Consider the following 21,326-nt stretch of genomic DNA (forward strand, 5'->3'; position numbering starts at 1 on the left):
ATACTAATTTTAATTCTAATTATTGTAATTATGGAAACGTGACTGTGATTACAAGAGCACTAAACAAAATTTAAAACATTAATGCAACAGCCAACAGATAGATTTTGTGGCGTACAGACTCCTAAACAGAGAAAAGAAAAACACTCCCTATGTGTGTTGTTAGCTAAGCTTTTCTGGCCCTTGTTTATATAACTGGGACAGCTACACATTCATGTTTACAGCATGTAATGTCCACAAGCTTAGTGTATGCCACTCCCATCCTGTGTATTACGTTTATAAAGAAACAGTTGTAGTCACGTCTCATGAATTCCAGAAATTTGTCCAGAAACCACATTCAGTGGCTAAAATATTTTTGGCCAAGAACACAGCAGGAGTAAAATCAACACACATCTGGCTTTTACCACACAGAGAGCCATTAGACCCATTAAGAACTCTAACTTGACATTCCTTCTACTAAATGCAAAGGAGGGAGGGTTGGAGACGAGTGGCTGAGGAAGGATATTTGTTTTGGTTCTGCAAAGTTGGAACTAGTGCAACATCTAATGGCACAAAAACATTTGATGCACCTTTAACTACAATCCTTACATGTATTTACTTTGTCCAATTACTTATGTCCTCTTAAAATGAAGGTACTGTGTATCAAAATGACTGCAGCTCCAAGAGCTAAAGCTGAAACATCTACATAACAAGCACACCTTGATGTGCTGTTTGTTTGATTCCTAGTTACTCTTATCTGTACAATGAAGTGTCCTTGAGCAAGACAATTAAGCAGCCCAGCGTTTTACATAGGACCTCCTGAAGCATCAATGTAAAGTGCTTTGGGCATGTGTTGTGTGATAGAAATGCAGCCCACTTACCTGTTGTCTGCAGAAGTGAAGAAGCCAATCCAGGGATTGACATTTTTACTCTCAGAGGAAGGAGGAAGATACATGGCTTCCGAGAAGCAGGTCAGGAGCAGCTTCAGGAGTTCTGTCCTGGGAGATGTGAGCATGGGGGGTGGGGGTGGGTGTTCAGGACAGGTGCAAATATAAATACATTTATAAAATAGAGAAAGAGAATTTCAAAATAATCATGTTGATATTCATAAAAACATTTTTAAAAAATTACACCCTGTCTGGGTTTGTGCACATAGGCAGTTTTCATCATTTTTAATAGCTCTTGCCACCTTTTGATTTGTCAAACTGTACATCATACAACTTTAGTCTTTTGCATCACCAGTCACACTTTTATGATGAAGTGCAACACAGAAAGACGAACAAAAGAAACCACATCAAATCTAGGCTCAGGTCTCCCAAGTTCCTTCTGGCATAATGAAGCTGAAATTTCAAATCTGCAATTTTTAAGGAAATCTTTCTCTGTTCAATGTCGATGTCATGTATACGTGTGCTTAAACCAGTTGTCTACAGTCCTTGACCCCACTGTATCATTGTGCCTTGAGATTCATCACTGGCTGTAGCTGCCTCACTCACCACTGTGAGTTGTATGCCAATGCTGGCATGCCGTGTTTGACTGTAAGGAGACATACACATTGGATGACTCTGGTTTACAAAACTCTTATTGGCCTGGTTCTGATCTATTTATCCAGTGTACTTCAGAGATCTGAAAGCCGTTATGCTCTGTGCTCGAATGACATGCTGTGCTTCTGTGTACCTCGTGTTCGCACTGAAACGGGAAAGAAAGCTTTTAGTTTCTCTGCTCCGTCAGATTGGAATGTTCTCCTTTAACTGAAACTGTCTGGGTTGATTTCTTTGAATGCCTTTCGCTCTATTTTAAGAGATCACAAATGGAATTCTTTTGCACAATGCCCGTTTTTCTAAATTCTAATTTGTTTTATCCTATATATCGTTATGACCAAGCTGATTGTTTTTTCTGTATATTCCTTGTATTTTATTTGTTTTTAACATTTTCATGATGATGTGACCCTGTCTACTATGACGTGTGCTACTGCCTTTCTTGGTCAGGTCACCCTTGTAAAAGAGGTCTTGATCTCAACGGGGTCTTGTCTGGTTAAATAAAGATTACTATTATTATATTTCTTTAAGACTGACATCACTGAAGTCCAAAACATATTCAGTCACTTGGAAATGTTCATATGTTCATTCCCTTGTTTAAAGAAAGCGTTAACTATAAATTCAATGTGTAGAAAAAATTGTGTCCAATGCATACATTTTACATTTGTGTGTTTGTTGTTCTGATTTTTTTAATCACCAAGTGCATTTTGTTTTCTTGTTGTTCAGTCATTTTGGACATTAAATATTCTGATGACAACAAAAATTGGTTCATTTCTATTTATTTCTAAACATAATTTAAACTCCGTACTTAAATATTAGGGGTGCCAGTAACTGGGGCATGATATCACCATTACATTTTGGATATAATATTGATAATGGAAGATTCAGTAGCTGCCTAAAGAAAAACACACAGAGCCAACAATGTGACTCAGATGGGTGCTTTTTTGTTGGCTCATTTTGTTTTTTGATATCCGATCCAGTCATTTCTGTCAATACTGGACCGATACAAAATATCAGACTGGTGCACCTGTACCAATAACTGTGAGCTGGTCTGTATATGTTCACATTACAGTTGCAGGTTTAGTTTCTATCAGGAAAACTGACCAAGATGAGTGAGTACTAACAGCATGGAGGGTAGAAGTAACGCGGCGTGATACACAGAAAATGTATGCTAAAAAATATAAATAAATAAGCAACAGCAACAACAAATATGTTACATTAGGTGGGAGGGAAAAAAATGTCATCAAACAAACTGGCCACACGGTGTCACTGGTGGACCTGGATCCGAGAACATTTGTTTCACAGCACAGATGTTCCAAAACTCAGTCCTCATACAGCACTGCCACATTTTCCGTTTCTCTTTTCTCTGCAAACACATGATCAAGCAGACGTGCTCAGCAAGTCACCTGGGCATGTGTAAGCAGAGCTCAAAGAACATTAAACTTTCGCATCAGGACCAAGTTTGGGAACCTCTGACATAAACTGCACTCAAAATATCATCACATTTAATGGAAACCTTCGTTTTTGTGAGACCTGCCTAATTAACATATAGACACTTAGACAGACAAAGACTTGTACCTGTTGAGGTCATGGACATAATTTGGAGGTGGTGACTGAGAAAAGCCCACCCCGGCCTCCCAGATGTACTCGCAGCTGTCCATGGATCGAACGTCTTCAGTTGTATTCTGCACAAGACGTGAAATGCAACGTTTACTGCCGTGTACTACAATTACAGCAACACAGTCAAAAGTACATCAGACATGTTGACTTTTCTCTCTTCACTCCTTTTCAGATATTCCATGTACAGCGTAGGACCAAGACAGGAAAAATGCAGATAGGTGGGTGACTGACTGAATGACCAACCAGTCAGTTTATGCAGAAAAATAACAAAAAAAACAAAAAAACACCACCATCATCGTATAAGGTCCCAAAAAAACTGAGGATGAATGACAATGATTTCTTGGCGAAGAGATCAATACCAAAATCATCTACCATAATTTCCGGACTAGAGACCGCACCTGAATATAAGCTGCACCCACCAATTTTAAAAAGAAAAAAACAAAAAAATTGTACATAAATAGGCCGCAGTGTCTATAAGATGAAGATCTTTTTTCTTTCTTTCTTTGTGGATTATGAGATAATTTCATCAAGTACAGCCATGATTGCCTGGTGTCTGTGGTAAATGAGATGTTAATGAGGCGCTATGACTTTTTCAACTTGTGGCGCAAAGACAGAGAGGCAGTGGGGGACAGAAGCTCCACTGACTGATGTGATGGCACAACTGCGCCACAAAGTGCCAGAGGGACTTCTCTTCAGCCACGACAAGGAATTAAAGTATTTTCAGATGTTGTTTTCCAAAATCACGAGGCTTTATGTGGATAATTTTCCTTCAGGACATGTTGATGAATCCACTAAACGAACAGGTAACACTTTATATTTACTTAGTGTGTGAATTTTCAGCCAATCAATGCACAGCATCAACTGAGGTATTTCGACTTATGAGAAAGCCTGTAAATATCCATAAATTAGCTGCATTACTGTTTAAGCCGCAGTGTTCAAAGTGTGTGAAGAAAGCAGCAGTCTGGAAATTACGATATAGTTTGCCTATGTGATACCCCATAGACGTGTCTGCCACCTGCTGAACTGTAGTGATCGATTATGTTCAATTAGGAATAGCTGTGGCTGTATTTATGTGTAGTTTATCTGCCAAGTACAGCACACTGAAAACATTGTGTGCTTGTTTGTGACAAATGGTGCCCCCTTTCACATCCACTAAAAACATGCTGGCAACCACAGGGTGAAACATGATGGCCAGGTACATGTACAAATAAAGGAAAAATACAACAGAACAGAAAAGTATGAATTTAAAAGTGAATAGAACATGTGGTTTGGAATGACACCAAACAATTAATCGAAAATGTACAGTACTGAAGGTAAACGTTTGGGAAAGTTGTCATGAGAAAAGGAATATGTGTTGTGCTGCCACTGGCACCTGCTGCACCGCTCATGAACATGTGTCCATGCGACATTATGAAATTCACATTCATGGTTGACAGTGCAGGAGCTGTATTTGTACCAACGTGTACATGTTTGTGCAGTTATTTACAAAGAAATCACAGATGCCATAAACACAGTCTATTGTTACGTCAATGTTCAAAAAAAGTTTTTATAAAAGATAGTCAATGGAAAATAAATGATGCACAGATTGCTTCAACTGAAGATTTGCTTTTATTTTCAAGTTCCACTCACTGTAATCTGACTATCATCGGGTTGGAAAACAGCGGGAATGGATGTGTCAGTGCGCATGACCTCACGCACTGCATCATGGGATCATCTGTATATCTGCAGCTGACTGCTGTGGCGTCCATGGATGTAAACAAAGAGGGATGTGCTACTTTTAAGCCAGAGCTGTTATTTATGGTGTGGACGACTTTGTGACATAAAATGTGCACACTTTGAGCGAGCGTGACTTGCTTACAGAGAGAGACTTCGTAAGAGAGTGTGCTACAGACTGCCAGTGCACTGAAGAACTTAGTTCTTTGTTTGTTTGTTTTGCTCACATGTTATTTGTCCTCAAAATATGATTTGGGTGTAATATTTTTCTGCGCTCAAATAATCTTGACTATGCATCTCACATGAATACACCCAATTTCACTTACTCAGCAATATGACAGCTGTGATTTTGCCACAAGTTGTGGACAAAACTACTATATTCCAGTGAATCTAAATTGCTTAATATTTCTCCTTTTTACACAGAGAAAAAACTGGTATAATGGTTAACAGCTTGGCGATGTATGTCTGATGTGTACTCTCAAGTGGTTTGATTGGAAAAACCATTGGTGAGTCTATCACATACTTTTTCTGGCTGCAGACTCAATGGGTTGATGTCGGCTTGAACTTATTAAACTTACTTTTATTTTCAGCTCTTCCAGTATTGTGAATCCACTTGTTTCGAAGCGCTGCATTCTTAGTAAAAACATACAACTTCACATGTTTAAGCCTGAGATACTGTAGTTACTGAAGCATCCAGACACAACAAGTAATCCATGACATTCTGATCCTTTTCTTTACTTTCCGACTGTGTCTGTGCATCCGTAGTAGGCACACATTTCCCACAATCCCCTTTCTTGACCAAAATCCAATATGGCGGGTGTGCATTCAAGTCTTTTTGTTTTTTTTTTTAAGGAATTTTGCATTTTTTGCGCCATTTGTCATAAATAATTAATAATAATAATAATAATAATAATAATAATAATAATGTGTTAATCGAGTAATTTAATTTTGACTAGCAGTGTGCCGGGGCAATGCCTGGGTGTGATATTTTGTCGATGTGTAATTTGTTCACCTCTGATAGTCCAGATTTATAGATATCAATCAACAATCAAAGTTTATTGATATAACCCATTCCACAGCCCAGAAGGTGAGTAAAGTGCTTCACAGTCAAAAAACACACAGAATAATGATAGGCCCCTGGATTTGACGGTGTAATGGTTTGAGAATAATTTCACATAAACATTGAATTCATGCACTTATGTAGATGACTGACTGTACTTCTGCATGACATGGATGCCCCCTGGTGGAGATTATATGAATGCCTGTACACAGTGAAGGTATCCCACAATAATATGGAACAAAACTTTTTGAAAGGTAAACAATATAAGGAATTACAGGTAGTGGATGATATAAGGAGCTACATGACACGCAGGAACGATACACAAAGGCTTTGAAAATCTAGAAAACATTATGCAACCACATGTAGGTTAAAAGCGTCTTGGTAGAGTGATGTATATTCTACATTCTTGAAATGCTCCTGCTGGCAACTGTGTGAACTAATTTACATAATCAAGGTGCAACACGTATTCAAGATGATAAAAAAGTAAATGTTATGATATTGATTTTGTTTGACTGTGATGGGTGATGTCAACGTTTTTCATGGACATACATGCATAAATAAAGAGATACACTGGTAAACGATACATACAGCTGCCTTCAAATACCCCCCCAGTGGCGATTACATGAACTATTGAATGAATGAATTTATTCGGCACACACAGCTCAAAATAGTACCCATGTGTCCGAAATGGTGTAGGCAGAAGCAAAAGCTTATAAGGCTTATAAATATTGTACATACATAATCAAGGTATTCTACTTACTCTGGGCAATAAAATGAATTTTATGATCCCCTTTTGATGGCCCGTGATGGGTGATGTGAATGTTTTTCCTCAGACACATACAACTGTCTTTTGTATATAAAATGACCATGTCAGTGTTAGTCTGACATGATAATTATTCTTCAGTTATTTCAGTAAGCATCAGTTGAGCTTGTTAAGCTTTGGCATTTAACACAACAGCTTGGGGGGCGGAGAAAGAGTGCCCAAACTTACTTCTACCACGTGATCTGACAAGTGGACTCAGCTGACAAATGTCAGTGTGTGACACCTACTCTAAGATAACGACAGCTTTATGAATAGATTTGACTCCATCACTATTGTTGAAATGACAGAAAAAGCAGCCAAGCCATGTGAAAGAATGGACAATTCCTTTCAAGATATTTATTCTTATACCAAAAGATGTTAAAGGTTCTACAAATCTGGCTTAAATGTAGATGAATATTTATAGCTGTATGTACATTAGCTGTGCCCAACCCTGTTCCTGGAAGGCCCCTGCCCTGATGTTTTTCCTTGTTCCACTCCCAGGCAATTAACTCTATCAGGTGTGTTCAGCCAATCAAGAGATGGAAGACACCACTTCTAAAAAAAAAAAAAAAAATCAGGTTTGACTTGAGTAGGTAGATGTGGAAAACTTGCAGGGCAGGAGTTCTCCAGGGTAAAGGGTTGGTGACCCCTGCTGTACTTTAAATATATATATTTTGTAAACTCCTAGTTCAGAGGTGTTATCAGGCTTTAGAAGTGTTTATGTCTCACTAGCTTTTGCATAAAATGTGAGAGACATGTATATAAACACACAAAGCGGTTTTGGAGAGACCAGCCACTGACGCCATGGTGCAGCTCTACTCTGATTGGCTGTCAGCCCCGCCGCTCAAAAACAAAATCCAACACATTGAAACAGAATGTGACTTTTAACCTCTTAAAATGTGTCAAGGTTAGCCATCTTTGAACTTGTTTAAGGTCTGTGTCCCAAGAATGTTCCCTGGGAATTTAAAGACTGTGGCAGTAATAGGACTGGACTCGTGTTGAGCACAGACAGACAGACGGACAGACGCAAAGCCTTCGCCGGATGGCCATATTTGATGGCCTCGGGTAAAAATGGCTCTGTGGAAATAAAGCAGACAATATGTCCTATCAGATTTTCTTTGGAACCTGAACTTATTTACAAGATATTTTGCGGACGTTAGCATGGTGACGTCACAGGCTGGTAGCTAGCTGCAAAACTGAGTTTCGTTTGTGTGTAAACATCCATCCATCCACCCATTTTCTTCCGCTTTATCCGGAGTTGGGTCGCGGGGGCAGCAGCTCAAGCAAAGCCGCCCAGACCTCCCGATCCACACACACCTCCCCCAGCTCCTCCGGGGGAACCCCAAGGCGTTCCCAAGCCAGCCGAGAGATGTAATCCTTCCAGCGTGTCCTGGGTCTTCCCCGGGGCCTCCTCCCAATGGGACGTGCCCGGGAAACACCTCTCCAGCGAGGCGTCCAGGGGGCATCCAGAAAAGATGCCCAAGCCACCTCAACTGACTCCTTTCGACATGGAGGAGCAGCGGCTCAACTCCGAGCTCCTCAACCTATCTCTAAGGGAGCGCCCAGCCACCCTGCGGAGGAAACTCATCTCGGCCGCTTGTACCCGCGATCTCGTTCTTTCGCTCATGAGCCAAATCTCATGACCACAGGTGAAGATCGGAACGTAGATCTATCGGTAAATCGAGAGCTTTGCCCCCCTACTCAGCTCTCTCTTCACCACGACGGTCCGATACAGCGACCGCATCACTGCAGACGCTGCACTGATCCATCTATCGATCTCACGCTCTATCCGTCCCTCACTCGTGAACAAGACCCCGAGATACTTAAACTCCTCCACTTGAGGCAAGGACACTCCACCGACCTGAAGAGGGCAAAGCACCTTTTTCCGGTCGAGAACCATGGCCTCGGATTTGGAGGTGCTGATCTTCATCCCGGATGCCTCACACTCGGCTGCAAACCGCCCCAGTGCACGCTGAAGGTCCTGATTTGACAAAGCCAACAGAACCACATCGTCCGCAAACAGCAGAGACGAGATTCTGTGGTTCCCACACCAGACCCCCTCTACACCCCGGCTGCGCCTAGAAATTCTGTCCATAAAAATAATGAACAGAACCGGTGACAAAGAGCAGCCCTGGCGGAGGCCAACGTGCACTGGAAACAGGTTTGACTTACTACCGGCAATGCGAACCAAGCTCCTGCTGCGGTCGTACAGGGACCGGATAGCCCTTAGCAAAGGACCCCGGACCCCGTACTCCCGGAGCACCCCCCACAGGGTGCCCTGAGGGACACGGTCGAACGCCTTCTCCAGATCCACAAAACACATGTGGACTGGCTGGGCAAACTCCCATGAACCTTCAAGCACCCGATGAAGCGTGTAGAGCTAGTCTAGTATTCTGCGACCAGGACGAAAACCACACTGCTCCTCCTGAATCCGAGGTTGGACCATCGGTCGAATTCTCCTCTCCAGTACTCTGGAATAGACCTTACCGGGGAGGCTGAGGAGTGTGATCCCCCTATAGTTGGAACACACCCTCCGGTCCCCTTTCTTAAACAGAGGGACCACCACCCTGGTCTGCCAATCCAGAGGCACTGTCCCCGATTGCCACGCGATGTTGCAGAGGCGTGTCAGCCAAGACAGTCCCACAACATCCAGAGACTTAAGGTACTCAGGACGGATTTCATCCACCCCAGGAGCCTTGCCACCGAGGAGCTTTCTAACCACCTCTGTGACTTCTGCCTGGGTAATGGATGAGTCTGCCTCTGGGTCCCCAATCTCTGCCTCCTCTTCGGAAGACGTGACGATGGGATTGAGGAGATCTTCGAAGTACTCCTTCCACCGCCCAACAACATCCCCAGTCAGGGTCAACAGCTCCCCACCCGCACCGTAAACAGTGCCGGTGGAGAGCTGCTTCCGCCTCCTGAGGCGTCGGACGGTTTGCCAGAATCTCTTTGAGGCCGACCGATAGTCCTCCTCCATAGCCTCCCCGAACTCCTCCCAGACCCGAGTTTTTGCCTCTGCGACCGCACTGGCTGTGGCATGCTTGGCCTGCCGGTACCTGTCAGCTGCCTCTGGGGTCCCACCTTCCAACAAAGATAAGTAGGACTCCTTCTTCAGCTTGACGGCATCCCTTACTTCCGGTGTCCACCACCGGGTTCGGGGATTGCCGCCGCGACAGGCACCAGAGACCTTGCGACCACAGCTACGAGCGGCCGCATCAACAATGGAGGTGGAGAACATGGTCCACTCGGACTCCATGTCTCCAACCTCCCCCGGGATCTGGGAGAAGCTTTCCCGGAGGTGGGAATTGAAGACCTCCCTGACAGAGGGTTCCGCCAGTCGTTCCCAGCAGACCCTCACAATACGTTTGGGCCTGCCAGGTCTGACCAGCTTCCTGCCCTCCCAGCGGATCCAACTCACCACCAGGTGGTGATCGGTCGACAGCTCTGCCCCTCTCTTTACTCGAGTGTCCGAGACACATGGCCGAAGGTCAGATGATACGACTACAAAGTCGATCAACGACCTCCGGCTCAGGGTGTCCTGGTGCCACGTGCACTTATGGACACCCTTGTGCTCGAACATGGTGTTCATGATAGACAAACTGTGACTAGCACAGAAGTCCAACAACTGAACACCACCCGGGTTCAGATCGGGGAGGCCGTGCTTCCCGATCACCCCCCTCCAGGTCTCACTGTTGCCGCCCACGTGGGCGTTGAAATCCCACAGGAGAACAATGGAGTCCCCAGTCGGAGCGCTATCTAGTACCCCTCCCAGGGACTCCAGGAAGGTCGGGTACTCTGCACTGCCGCTCAGCCCGTAGGCCGAGACAACGGTGAGAGACCTGTCCCCGACCCGAAGGCGTAGGGATGCGACCCTCTCGTTCACCAGAGTGAACTCCAACACATGGCGACTGAGCTGGGGAGCAATAAGCAATGCAACCCCAGCTCTCCGCCTCTCCCCGTGGGCAACGCCAGAAAATGAAGCGTCCAGCCCCCCTCCAGGAGTTGGTTACCAGAGCCCATGCTGTGCGTGGAGGTGAGCCCGACTATCTCTAGTCGGTATCTCTCAACCTCCCGCACAAGCTCAGGCTCCTTGCCCCCCAGTGAGGTGACATTCCACGTCCCAACAGCCAGGGGCTGCGAGCATGGACCGGGCCGCCGGGCCACCCGCCCTCGACCGCCACCCAATCCTCTCTGCACCCGACCCCCATGGCCCCCTCTGCAGGTGGTGAACCCACAGGAGGGCGGGCCCACGTTGCTCCTTCGGGCTGAGCCCGGCCGGGCCCCATGGGCTAAGGCCTGACCACCAGGCGCTCGCGCGCGAGCTCCAACCCCAGGCCTGGCTCCAGGGTGGGACCCCAGCTCCGCCATACCGGGCGACGTCAAGGACCTGTTTGCCTTGGGAGACCCTACAGGGAGCACAAAGCCTCCGACAACATACCTCCTAGGATCATCCGGGTACGCAAACTCCCCCACCACGATAAGGTGGCAGCTAGAGGGGGAGTGTGTAAACATATAGTCTCATATATTATGTAAAAGCTAGCAAGAAATAAACACTTCTAATCTCAAAATGCTGTTTTTACAACCTTTTGTAACACCTCTTACAAGACATTTTGCGACGTTAGCGTGCACGCTAACTTCTGCTAACGCAAAGCAAACTTCCTATGGAATGAAATTTGTGTCATTAATACCAGCAAATGCACAGAGTGATCTACAAATATTTCTTGATTTGCACAACTTCCGGTCTTCTCAAAAGCTTGTGTACAGGCACACGCAAGGCCTCCAGCAGATGCCATTAAAATGTAAACATTGTTTTTGATTGATGGATTGACTGATTGATTGGCTGTATTGAACATGTACAAATTGTTATGTAAGACAATAGGATCTTAATAATTAATTAAACAATTGCAAGTTATAAATAACGCAATGCTCATACGAGCAAGGGTATTTAACCACTGCGTTATATTTAAAATAAATAGTTTCAGCACAATTTATTCAGCTTTATTTCAGTTTTTATTCACCATGTCAGATTTTCAGTGGGTCAAAGGTTTACACCCCAAGATGAATGCCTGAAACGGTACAGAATATTCTGGAAACTGATGGAATTACTTTTTAAAGTTTCTGAATGACAAACTGGCAAAATTTAGGCTCAATTTGGGAACCTTTGTACATAATTAAGGGCCTAGCTGTCAAACCAGTGCTTTCTTGTGTTTAAGAGTAGGTAAATACACAAATGCAGTAAATACAAATCAAGACAAGGTATCAAGAGCACAATGTTGGCTCTCTACCAGTCAGGTTCTTTCTTTGGAGCCATCTTGGAAACTTTCATGGTACCATGATAAACTGTGCTGTATTATAGAAAGAACATAAGCAGCTTGGGAGCACACAGACACAATCATGCTGAAACTGAAATTAACACCCAGGTATGAAACGTTTGTTCACCAGAACCTCAGGATCACAACTAAGAAACTGATGAAGGAACTGGAGGTAACAGACAGACATGTAACATTGTCCACCTTGAAGACAACACTCCATCACCATGACATGAAATGCTGTCAAGCACGTACGAAGCCACTGCTCCAAAAATCAACATTAGTTGTGGTGAAATGATACAACTTCTCTTCTTCACACATTCCTCATAGTTAACAGATTATCAATCAGAATGATGAGATCTGACAATGTTGCAAATCAGAATAATTAAGAAATTCTTACAGGATGACACACTAAATGTGAGATGTTGACACTTATGTCTGAAGCTGTCAACATACTCAGCATGTGGCATTCACACAAGTACATGCATCACAAAGGGATAGTTGACTGTGTACTGTGCCTTACTATATAGACTCTCCACGAGGGGGCACATTGAAACCAAATTGTCCCTGGCTGACTAATCCTGAGAAATAATCCTTGAGAATGTCTACTTTCTTCTGCACTGTGTTTCATTGATGATCTCATGCTGTGTACTCAGTTTTTATATATGTCCACATGATGACAGCAAGCAGGCACATGCGCGTCACAGTGGACAGTTGTTAGTTTATGTCCGTCCAAACACAGTACATGTTCCCCAGCTGTGACGTCCAGATCTACAGATCTCCACAGCCGCTCCTGTTGGCAGACACACCCCGTCAGTTCAGTGCACACACCAACGTGTCACTGTGTCTGCAAAGCCACACTCGTGGGGCACTTGGACAAATTTCACGACCAGCTCCATAGTGATCGTCTTCTAACTGTTGTCATGTTAACAGTGTGAATGGCCACACATTTTCTAAGTGACATGCAAGCAGTGTTAGATGTTCGTGCATGTCACCTGGAATTTGGCTGACACCTGCCGCGAGAGGGATCGATGGGCTCTCACAGGGCACACTCTGTCTTTCAGCCGCTGGTGTGCCCAAACAGTTGTAGCAACAGGTGTATGAGGTGTTAGAGGCAGGTACAATTTTACATGTTTTGCATACAATTCCTGCTTTGTGCGCGCTTTGACCAAACTTTGCACGATGTGTGAAGGGGCCCTAAGCAAACTACAATTACTCGATAACCAGGGAATGCAACACAGGTAGGGTGGTCAGTGCTACTAAACATTTGCTGCTGGTTGCAAAAATACAAGATATACTTTTATTTTTGTTGTGTGTACTTATAAAAAGAAGAACAACAAAGTCCTACACAGTCCCTGAGACTCCTCACAGCAGTGCTTATTCTCAGAATCTATAGCATAAAGTAGATGAGAGTCTATGACTCCCCTGGACAGGACACCAGTCCATCACTCGTTACTTACCCAGCCAAAGGTTGGTGCCCGTTTACAGCTGGGTAGACTGAGACAATGTAGATTAAGGGTTTAATTTACAGAGATTCTGTGCAAGGAGTGCTCATTTGCGTGGACTTTCCAAACTAAGAATAACTGCACAAATGACACTGAGTGGTAACAAACGACAGAGTGTGTTAATAACTCTAAGCACAAAATACAATCCAATAAGCCACTTTCAGGTATGTCCAAAATAAGATGTACTTTTTAAAATTTAAAATGTCATTTACTGAACATTTACCAAATCAGAAATGAACGCACCTTGAGGATGGTTTGTCACAGGAGGTGCACAGTGTTTGGCACAAGTCCAAATTTTGCACCACTCGCCTTAACCTCTGTGTTTAAGGTGATCCTCAAATGCACTTTGCCATGACAGCACGATAACTCTGGTGATATTTTGTCTTCATTTTAACATAATCACAGGGTACGTGATATGTGATGAGAATCATCTGTGTATGTTTTATATGTAGGTGACTGTCTATAGTCCTGAAAATAGACTGTAGAGATGACTGCAGTTAGTTCTCATGCACAATGATGCAAGGCAGCTGAACATACATGCATAGAAAGACATGATAAATTTAATTTTACTGAAACAGTGTATTTTTTTGAAAAATAGTCTGCTATAAATTAATGTTTAATTGTGGTATTTTCAGTGTTAAAGAAGATTCTTGAGTGAAAATAAAGAAATGCATACCCAAACAGCTAACAGGGAATGTCTTTGAATCAGATGTAGCAATGCATGACTGCACTGATCATGCAGCACTGGCTCAGTTAGCACCAAGTTTTCGAACATGCTGATTTACAGATCTCAGCCTCTGAAATTGTTTTTAGCCTTGATAAATCATATTGTGTGTGCAAACTTTACTTATTTGAGTGCTCAATACTCACAATATTTTGACAACTTTTAGTGCACATGCACAAAGGAAAACATGATGAATGGACAATACACTTTATTTGCACATTGGAAAAATGCTATCCTCAGTGTGCACCATTTTTAAATCAGCACAAACATGTTCTTTTTCATGTTTGCAAGTGCTATGGTGTTTGACATGTAAACCTTTAGTAAATCAGACCCCAAGCGGCTTGTCCAAGAACACAGATAGGTAGTGTGAAGCATAAACCTGGAAGCAACCCCTGACCTATGCATTGGTAGTCCAACTGCTAATCCACAGAGCTAAATGCTCGTTTTTGAATCACTCTGTACACAGATTATTTGGGAAGGACTTACTCAACTGCATTTTTGCTGCCCAAGCCTTCAGTATCCACTAACCATGCAGCAGGAGGCAGTGTTCAGCAGGTGCCAGGCAGGTCTATGTGATATTACACAATCAAAGTTGCTTTTTTGATTGATGTGCAGCATCAAAGTTCACCAAATTTTAATGAGTTTGTCCTTGTTATATGCCATATTAATGTGGAAACATACAAGACGATAGCATTTTTTTTTTAAAGATACAGTGTTAGACTTATACTGAGACAAAGTCCTCATTCATTTATCTTTTCACTCACAGCTCGGATGGCTCAAAAATTCACTGTGTACTTTCAGCCATGTATTTGCCTTATCATGCTCTCTGAGTAGCTGCTGGCCCTTTTCCACCAGGTGCTGCACAATTTCACTCTCGCTCCACTGAGCGTGACATTTACTCGTGATGTATTGGAGCAATGACCTTGTCTGAGAGGCAAGACCCTGGAGACAGCTATTTTCCGTCACCTCTCATGCTGTCCAACTCCCCCGCTGTTTACTCACTGTGGTGAAAAGTTGCCCACCCTGTTCTTCTCAGCCCATTTGACAAACATGACCACAAGCCACTCCTTCCAACTTCTCATGCACAGAAGCCTGGAGTCACTCATTAACTCAGGGAAAATGCTGGAGAAGGTTCTATGAAGGAGATAAGCGTGTGCTGCAACTGGGCTCTAAAAACATACAGGATGGGCAGCACTCTATTGACACTGTTGAAGCTTCATGGCTAAAACTAAATAAATATAAGACTTACTTTAATGCCAGATGGGTCTGCTTGAGGTTTCTTCCTCATCACCATAACAGGGAGTTTTTCCTTACCACTGTGTGATTGCTCTAGGGGTTTGATAAGGTTAGATCATATGAAGCGCCTCGAGGTAGATTTGTTGTGATTTTGTACAAAGATGTCATCTTTGTGAATAAGCCCAACATGATGCATGGTTAAACCTCCTTAATCAGCATGAACATTGGTTTTGCTCATAGGCTGTACATTATAAGCACTTTGTGACATCACCCGTAGGTTTTTTCTATGTTTGAAACTCAGATGGGGTAATTCCAAATGTTGCAACTTTGGCTGTGCCTGACTCCCCTTCTCTCCCAGCTGACCCATAAATACGTATGTAAAGAGGTGGAGCATAGGCAAGACCAATGTAATGAATAAAGCCCAGATACACACCCCCGTATCAAACTTACCAATTAAGCTAAATCTAACAGGTCGATATTGATTCAGGTTTGATTAATACATATTTTGCGGACTGGGTGGTGGTTTTCCTAACAGGTGGATGTGGGTATTAACCAGCATATTGCCTCAGTCACTGTGGAGTAACAGCGGACCTAATGTCACCAACCTATGGATACCTGCTAATCAGTGCTAATGGTGCTAACTTCTAAGATAGTCCTTTAGTAGAATTAATTGCACAGCAAGTCATATTATTTCAGATATTTCTAAAAAAAAAATGCTCATGAAGGGCCAACTTTCTGAAGACCATGACAACTACGCAAATGTGCTAGTGGCAGTGACCAGTGCTAGCAACACTGATCTCAACTCACCAGCAAGTTAGCCGTCACTCAAAGTGAACATGCCCCTAATTATTCGAAAAAATTATGACTTAAAATCTGAGGTGGAAAACTCCTGCATCAGCGAGTAAAAGCCTGACCGCAGATTTGTTCCATCCAGCAATTAAACCAGCTGATTTTAATAACTTCATCTTAGCCGCGCTAACCTGTGAAATAACCTGTTTGAGTTGCACAGGTAGAAACAATACATGGTAGAAGTTTCACTCACTGAAGCCGGGGTTTTCCACCACTACTCAAAATAGATCAAACTGAGGAGTTATAAATACATTCACCTCCCATTATGTTATCATGAACAGGGAAACTAGAAGTAGAGCTGCAACAATTAACCAATTACTAATCAACAATTAAAGTAATTAGCAACTATTTTGATCATTGATTAATTGTTTTGAGTTTTTTTTTTAAATAGCCAAACTGTATGATTTTAGATTTTTAAATGTGAATACTTTCTGGTTTATGTCACGAGTGTCTTTACTCCTTTCTGGTAATCAACTGAATATATTTGGGCAGTGGAAACAAAAAAAATTTGAAGACATCACCTTGGGCTCTTGAAATCACTATCTGACATTTTTCATTATTTTATGACCCTAATAACTAATCAATTAATCAATTTAATTAATGTTTATTTGTCTTGATTAATCAATAATGAAAGCAATACTTAGTTGCTGTCCAACGATGGAAACCAAAATTTTTCTTTTTCTTTATTTTTTCTGGTAGGAGTTGGGCAATTTAACATGAGCATCTATGTGGAGTAACTTGTTTTTGGTGCCAGCCTTAAGTAGCAACTCAAAGAACTGCAAGATCTGGCACTTCCGTGTTGGCCTCTCTTTTCAGCATAGCTGATTGCCTCTTGGTTTTACTGTTTGACACAGAGGACAGTACACTAATGACGTTGAATAAGCACACAGATCGGTGTGACCACAGTTGCTGGACTCACTGTGCCGCTCTTCTTGTGGCTCTGAACAGTGAAATCTGGACAGAAGAGGAGGTCGGCGATGGCCAGCAGCAGGGACTCAGCTAGTGGCTGTGCGTCATCATCAGCATCATCGTCCAAATTCTGCAGTTCAAAAGATGAAGTACAACAAGTCACATTTGTGGTTTGGCCCAAATATCACAGGAGCTGGATTGTGACCTCAATGACTCTGATATTATGAATTTTTGTAACATTAATGACAGTGATAGACAAAAAAAAAAGTAGTATATGCTGTTTATTCATTGGTAAGCGTTCATGTCAAACACTAACTGTGCAGCAACCAAGATCAATCAACACAGACAAACACATGTGGGACATGAAACAAATGAAACACCACAGGTACATATACAAGTTCCTTGAGAGAGAGAGAGAAAAACTTGTCAAAGAAATTCCTTGTGTCTAGTCACCAAATTTATTGAGGATATCTTTGACCATGCAGCTTATTTTTCACAAAGCTGCCCAAAGACAAATGTAAATGCAAATCCAGTTAACTAGGGCTGTGCAAAAGTAAATAAATATACAAATAAATAAATAAAATTGATACAGTTCAGTATTGCAATGTTTTTCCTCACAATGCCATTATCGATTTTCCCCACACCTCATACTGATACACTAAACGACTTAAAAATGTCCTTAGTTCCTCCATTTCACTCGTTGGGGAGCTCTTTGCACTGAGCACTTCTGACTGGCTCACACAGATGCGAGATGGCTCCCTCCTCCTTTGGAGGAATTGTTTACTTTGATTTTGTGGATGTTTATTTTTGGCTGCATAAAATTCATATCATAAATTTTTTTTTCACCCAAGTGTGAAGTGTTTTTTCACTGATAGGGAAAAACCTTATTTGTTGTGCAAATAGCCTGACCGCTAGCGGTGTGCGATACTAATACAATAACATGCTTTTGGAGGGCGGTATGCATTTTCAAGAGGCCCGATGTCCATGCCCAGTCACCCAAAATGACATTGCCGGCGAAAGGATGGACGGAGGGACTCAGAAAAATGCATACCGCACGTCAACAGCATGTTATTTGCATTATCACTTTTTACTGAGATACACAACACGTAACGCGTACATAAAAAGTTGGCTCACTTAATTTCTGTGTTGTAGCCTGGCGCACGCGCTGCTGTTCAAATTCAGCAGTGCATCCTCATCAAGCTGGCTGCTTTAGCTGCTGTTCATTGTCATACTATCCATGAGAAAATCATCCGGAATATTCATATTGGGACCAAAACACAGTCCTCGCCTTTTCATCTTTTCCTCTGCGGACAGTTTGTTTGGGGTTTTTTTCCCCTCTGCGGACAGTTCTTGGGCTGCGCGCTATGATGTAATTTGTTTATGCACAGGGGGCGGGTATAGCCAGATACCGTCGACGTACATCTATGATACCGGCCTAGCAACGCCCCGGTAAAGTGATAATAATGCAAGATTTGGTACTGACCCGAGGGCCAATACCGCCGATAGCAACACTGCTACTTTTTAATAATTAAGGTGGATGCATCATCAAATTGCTAAATCTGAATGAATTTTAATGGCCTTTAAGTGAAACTGAGGAGAGAAACTGAAACTAAAGACTCGATCTCATTACACTGATATCAATCAATATCGATACCAACGTTGGTATTGATATTTGGATGAATCCACCCACCACTACTAACTGCCACTGTAACTGAAGGCAAGTCATATACACTGCTCAAAATAATTAGGGGAACACTGCATTCACCTAATTATTTTCAGGAGTATACATGAATCTGAATTGGACAGCCATTAAGAAACAAAAAAATTAAGCAAAATTAAAGCAGAACAGCCTGCTTCTCTCACCCTAGCGCAGGATAAGGAAACAAGCCCAAAATTTCCTTTAAATCCTACAACCTCCACTCCTGCAGATGCCGCTGTAGTACTAATAGGTACTTATCACTTCGGCATTATTTCACAGGTGAGTATGGCTGAAAATACAGCAAACAGCACCTTCATCTTTTAAAACAAGTGTGTGGGTGCAATTTGGTGCTAAAATCAAAACAAGGACTAATGACTAACCACAACTTCAGACACATCATGTTATGTGGATCAGAACTGATGGCACATGACTGAGTGAACATCATGAAGGCATTTATTTTTGAGCCCAAAGTTTTAGCAGGTGGCAGCATTTTTGCAGCAAACTACAGCTAAACTCATTGTGTGGGTGTGAAAAAGCAGTTCAAAAGCATATAAGAGCATTTTCTTGCAAAAGTCCAACACTAAATCCAGACGACTACAAACAGTGTTTTCCTGTTGCATGTTTCCTCTCTCATACCTTAATTAAAAGGACATCCAATACCTTGTTAACTCAACCACCGGCCAGCAGGAGCGTGAGACACAATGTGGGCAGTGTTTGGACCGTGGTCCCCTGCCGGCCAGGTAACTAGACACCCAGAGGATGTGAGGAGGAAGAGGGCAGTGGAGTGGGGGAGTGTATCGTGGGGTGGTTACTTCAACAACATCAACACTTTCTTTTAACGCATTACAACCAATTCTGAACCTCAACAGCATCAGTATTTTGCAGCAATCAGCACAGATTACAACAAAAAGCTGACAGAGGTTGGATCCTTTAAAATCAGAGAACCTGAACGGTACTGACAGATTAAACTGTCCGAGCTGTCAGCAGGTAGATAAAATTCTTCTTTCAGCTGCTTCCAACACATCATGACGGGTTGTTTCAGAGGTTTCTGCGATATGGCAATTTAGTGAGATGGGCAAATGTTCAAATCTGCTAGTGCAAGACTTTTTGAGTTGTTCAAGCAGGCAGGCAGATAGAGAAACACCCAGGACCATTCTCAATGACCACACCAAATTTAAGGTGGTTTTATATCAACACATTAAATGTAATGAGCCTGTGTTTTCAAATAAAACTGTAAAGAACTCTGCGCGTTCTGAATGACCTCCTGCAATTTAATGTACATTTCACTTTACTGTGTTATTCATGTATTTTTTAAATTTATATACTTTGGTATGTGCATTGAATTGTGCTAAATTAATGCTAAAGCATTAAATTAATTAATTAATTCTTATGTCGTTTGTCCAATTACTTATGCACTTAAAATGGACAGACTGTGTATCTGGGCTAGTGCTATGATATACAATAATGTTTAGCTAAGGGTGGTCTCCCATTGTTGATTTTTGATACCCGATTGTGTACGTTGGTGGTGCAAAAACATAAATATAAATCTGATACCCAATCAGAGCCTGAAAATGTTTAAATCTGTGGTCTAAGTAGCACTGCAGAACACTATGAGCAATCGGGAAAGTTTTAAACTTGTTTGAAAAATTTGCAATGTCAGCTTAAATAATGAGCCACAAAACATGAACAGTCAGTTTTATGTAGTGCAGACCGGGGTTACGCTTGTGTAAAAATAGGTGAAAGTGGACGAGCAGGTACAGTATGCAGTAATCGCAATCTCCCGTTCTCTTTGAGCAGAAGACTCCTTCTGATCCTCCTCCTCAACATGAAACTGGTGAAAAGCATGTCCCCCTCTTCCATGGAACACAGTTTTGAGTCATAGATAAGAAAGTAATAGGAATTTTGCCTACAATAAAAAAAAATAATAATTTGGACAGAAACTGGGGACAAAATCTGCAATGGGAGATGGCCTTAAAGATGCATTTTGTCTTTAGGCACACAATGAATTCACAGCAGCCAAATTCACATACCAAAGAGTTCGTCAAAGATTTGATTTAATAATTACCCCAGTAATTGCAGAGGGTGTGTAATCATTATGAACTATATATAAACAAGAAAGAGATTCTTATCTACCGTCTGTAAAAGCAGCCAAATTCTCATAGATCTAACATGGATCTGCATGTTGATTTGGCACAAGTTTTAATCCCAATGTTATTCCTAACACAACTCCAAATTGGAGAATGGGTAGGGGTGGGTGTGAACTGGGAACCTTCAGCACTGGAAACAAGTGTATCACTTCATCTAAGAAGAAGCAAAATGTGTTAAATCACCATAGTATTCATTTATAAGGCACTCATGGTATAAAAGAGCACAGGTAATGAGCTAATTA

At 42.4% G+C, this 21,326-nt stretch overlaps 1 protein-coding gene across 3 annotated transcripts in view; it reads right to left on the bottom strand.

Moving 5' to 3' along the window:
• The window catches only part of LOC117531017 (protein HID1-like), a 61,604-nt gene that overhangs the window by 20,307 nt on the left and 19,971 nt on the right, over positions 1–21,326 (bottom strand). For all 3 annotated transcript variants that reach the window (XM_034194013.1, XM_034194011.1, XM_034194012.1), the window contains exons 5-7: positions 17,249–17,368; positions 3,090–3,196; positions 858–974 (exon numbers count right to left, since the gene is read on the bottom strand). In XM_034194013.1, the coding sequence (XP_034049904.1) occupies positions 858–974; positions 3,090–3,196; positions 17,249–17,368 (344 nt within the window). The remainder of the gene's footprint in view (positions 1–857; positions 975–3,089; positions 3,197–17,248; positions 17,369–21,326) is intronic.

Source organism: Thalassophryne amazonica, chromosome 18 (assembly GCF_902500255.1).
Source record: "Thalassophryne amazonica chromosome 18, fThaAma1.1, whole genome shotgun sequence".
Taxonomy (NCBI): Eukaryota; Metazoa; Chordata; class Actinopteri; order Batrachoidiformes; family Batrachoididae; genus Thalassophryne; species Thalassophryne amazonica.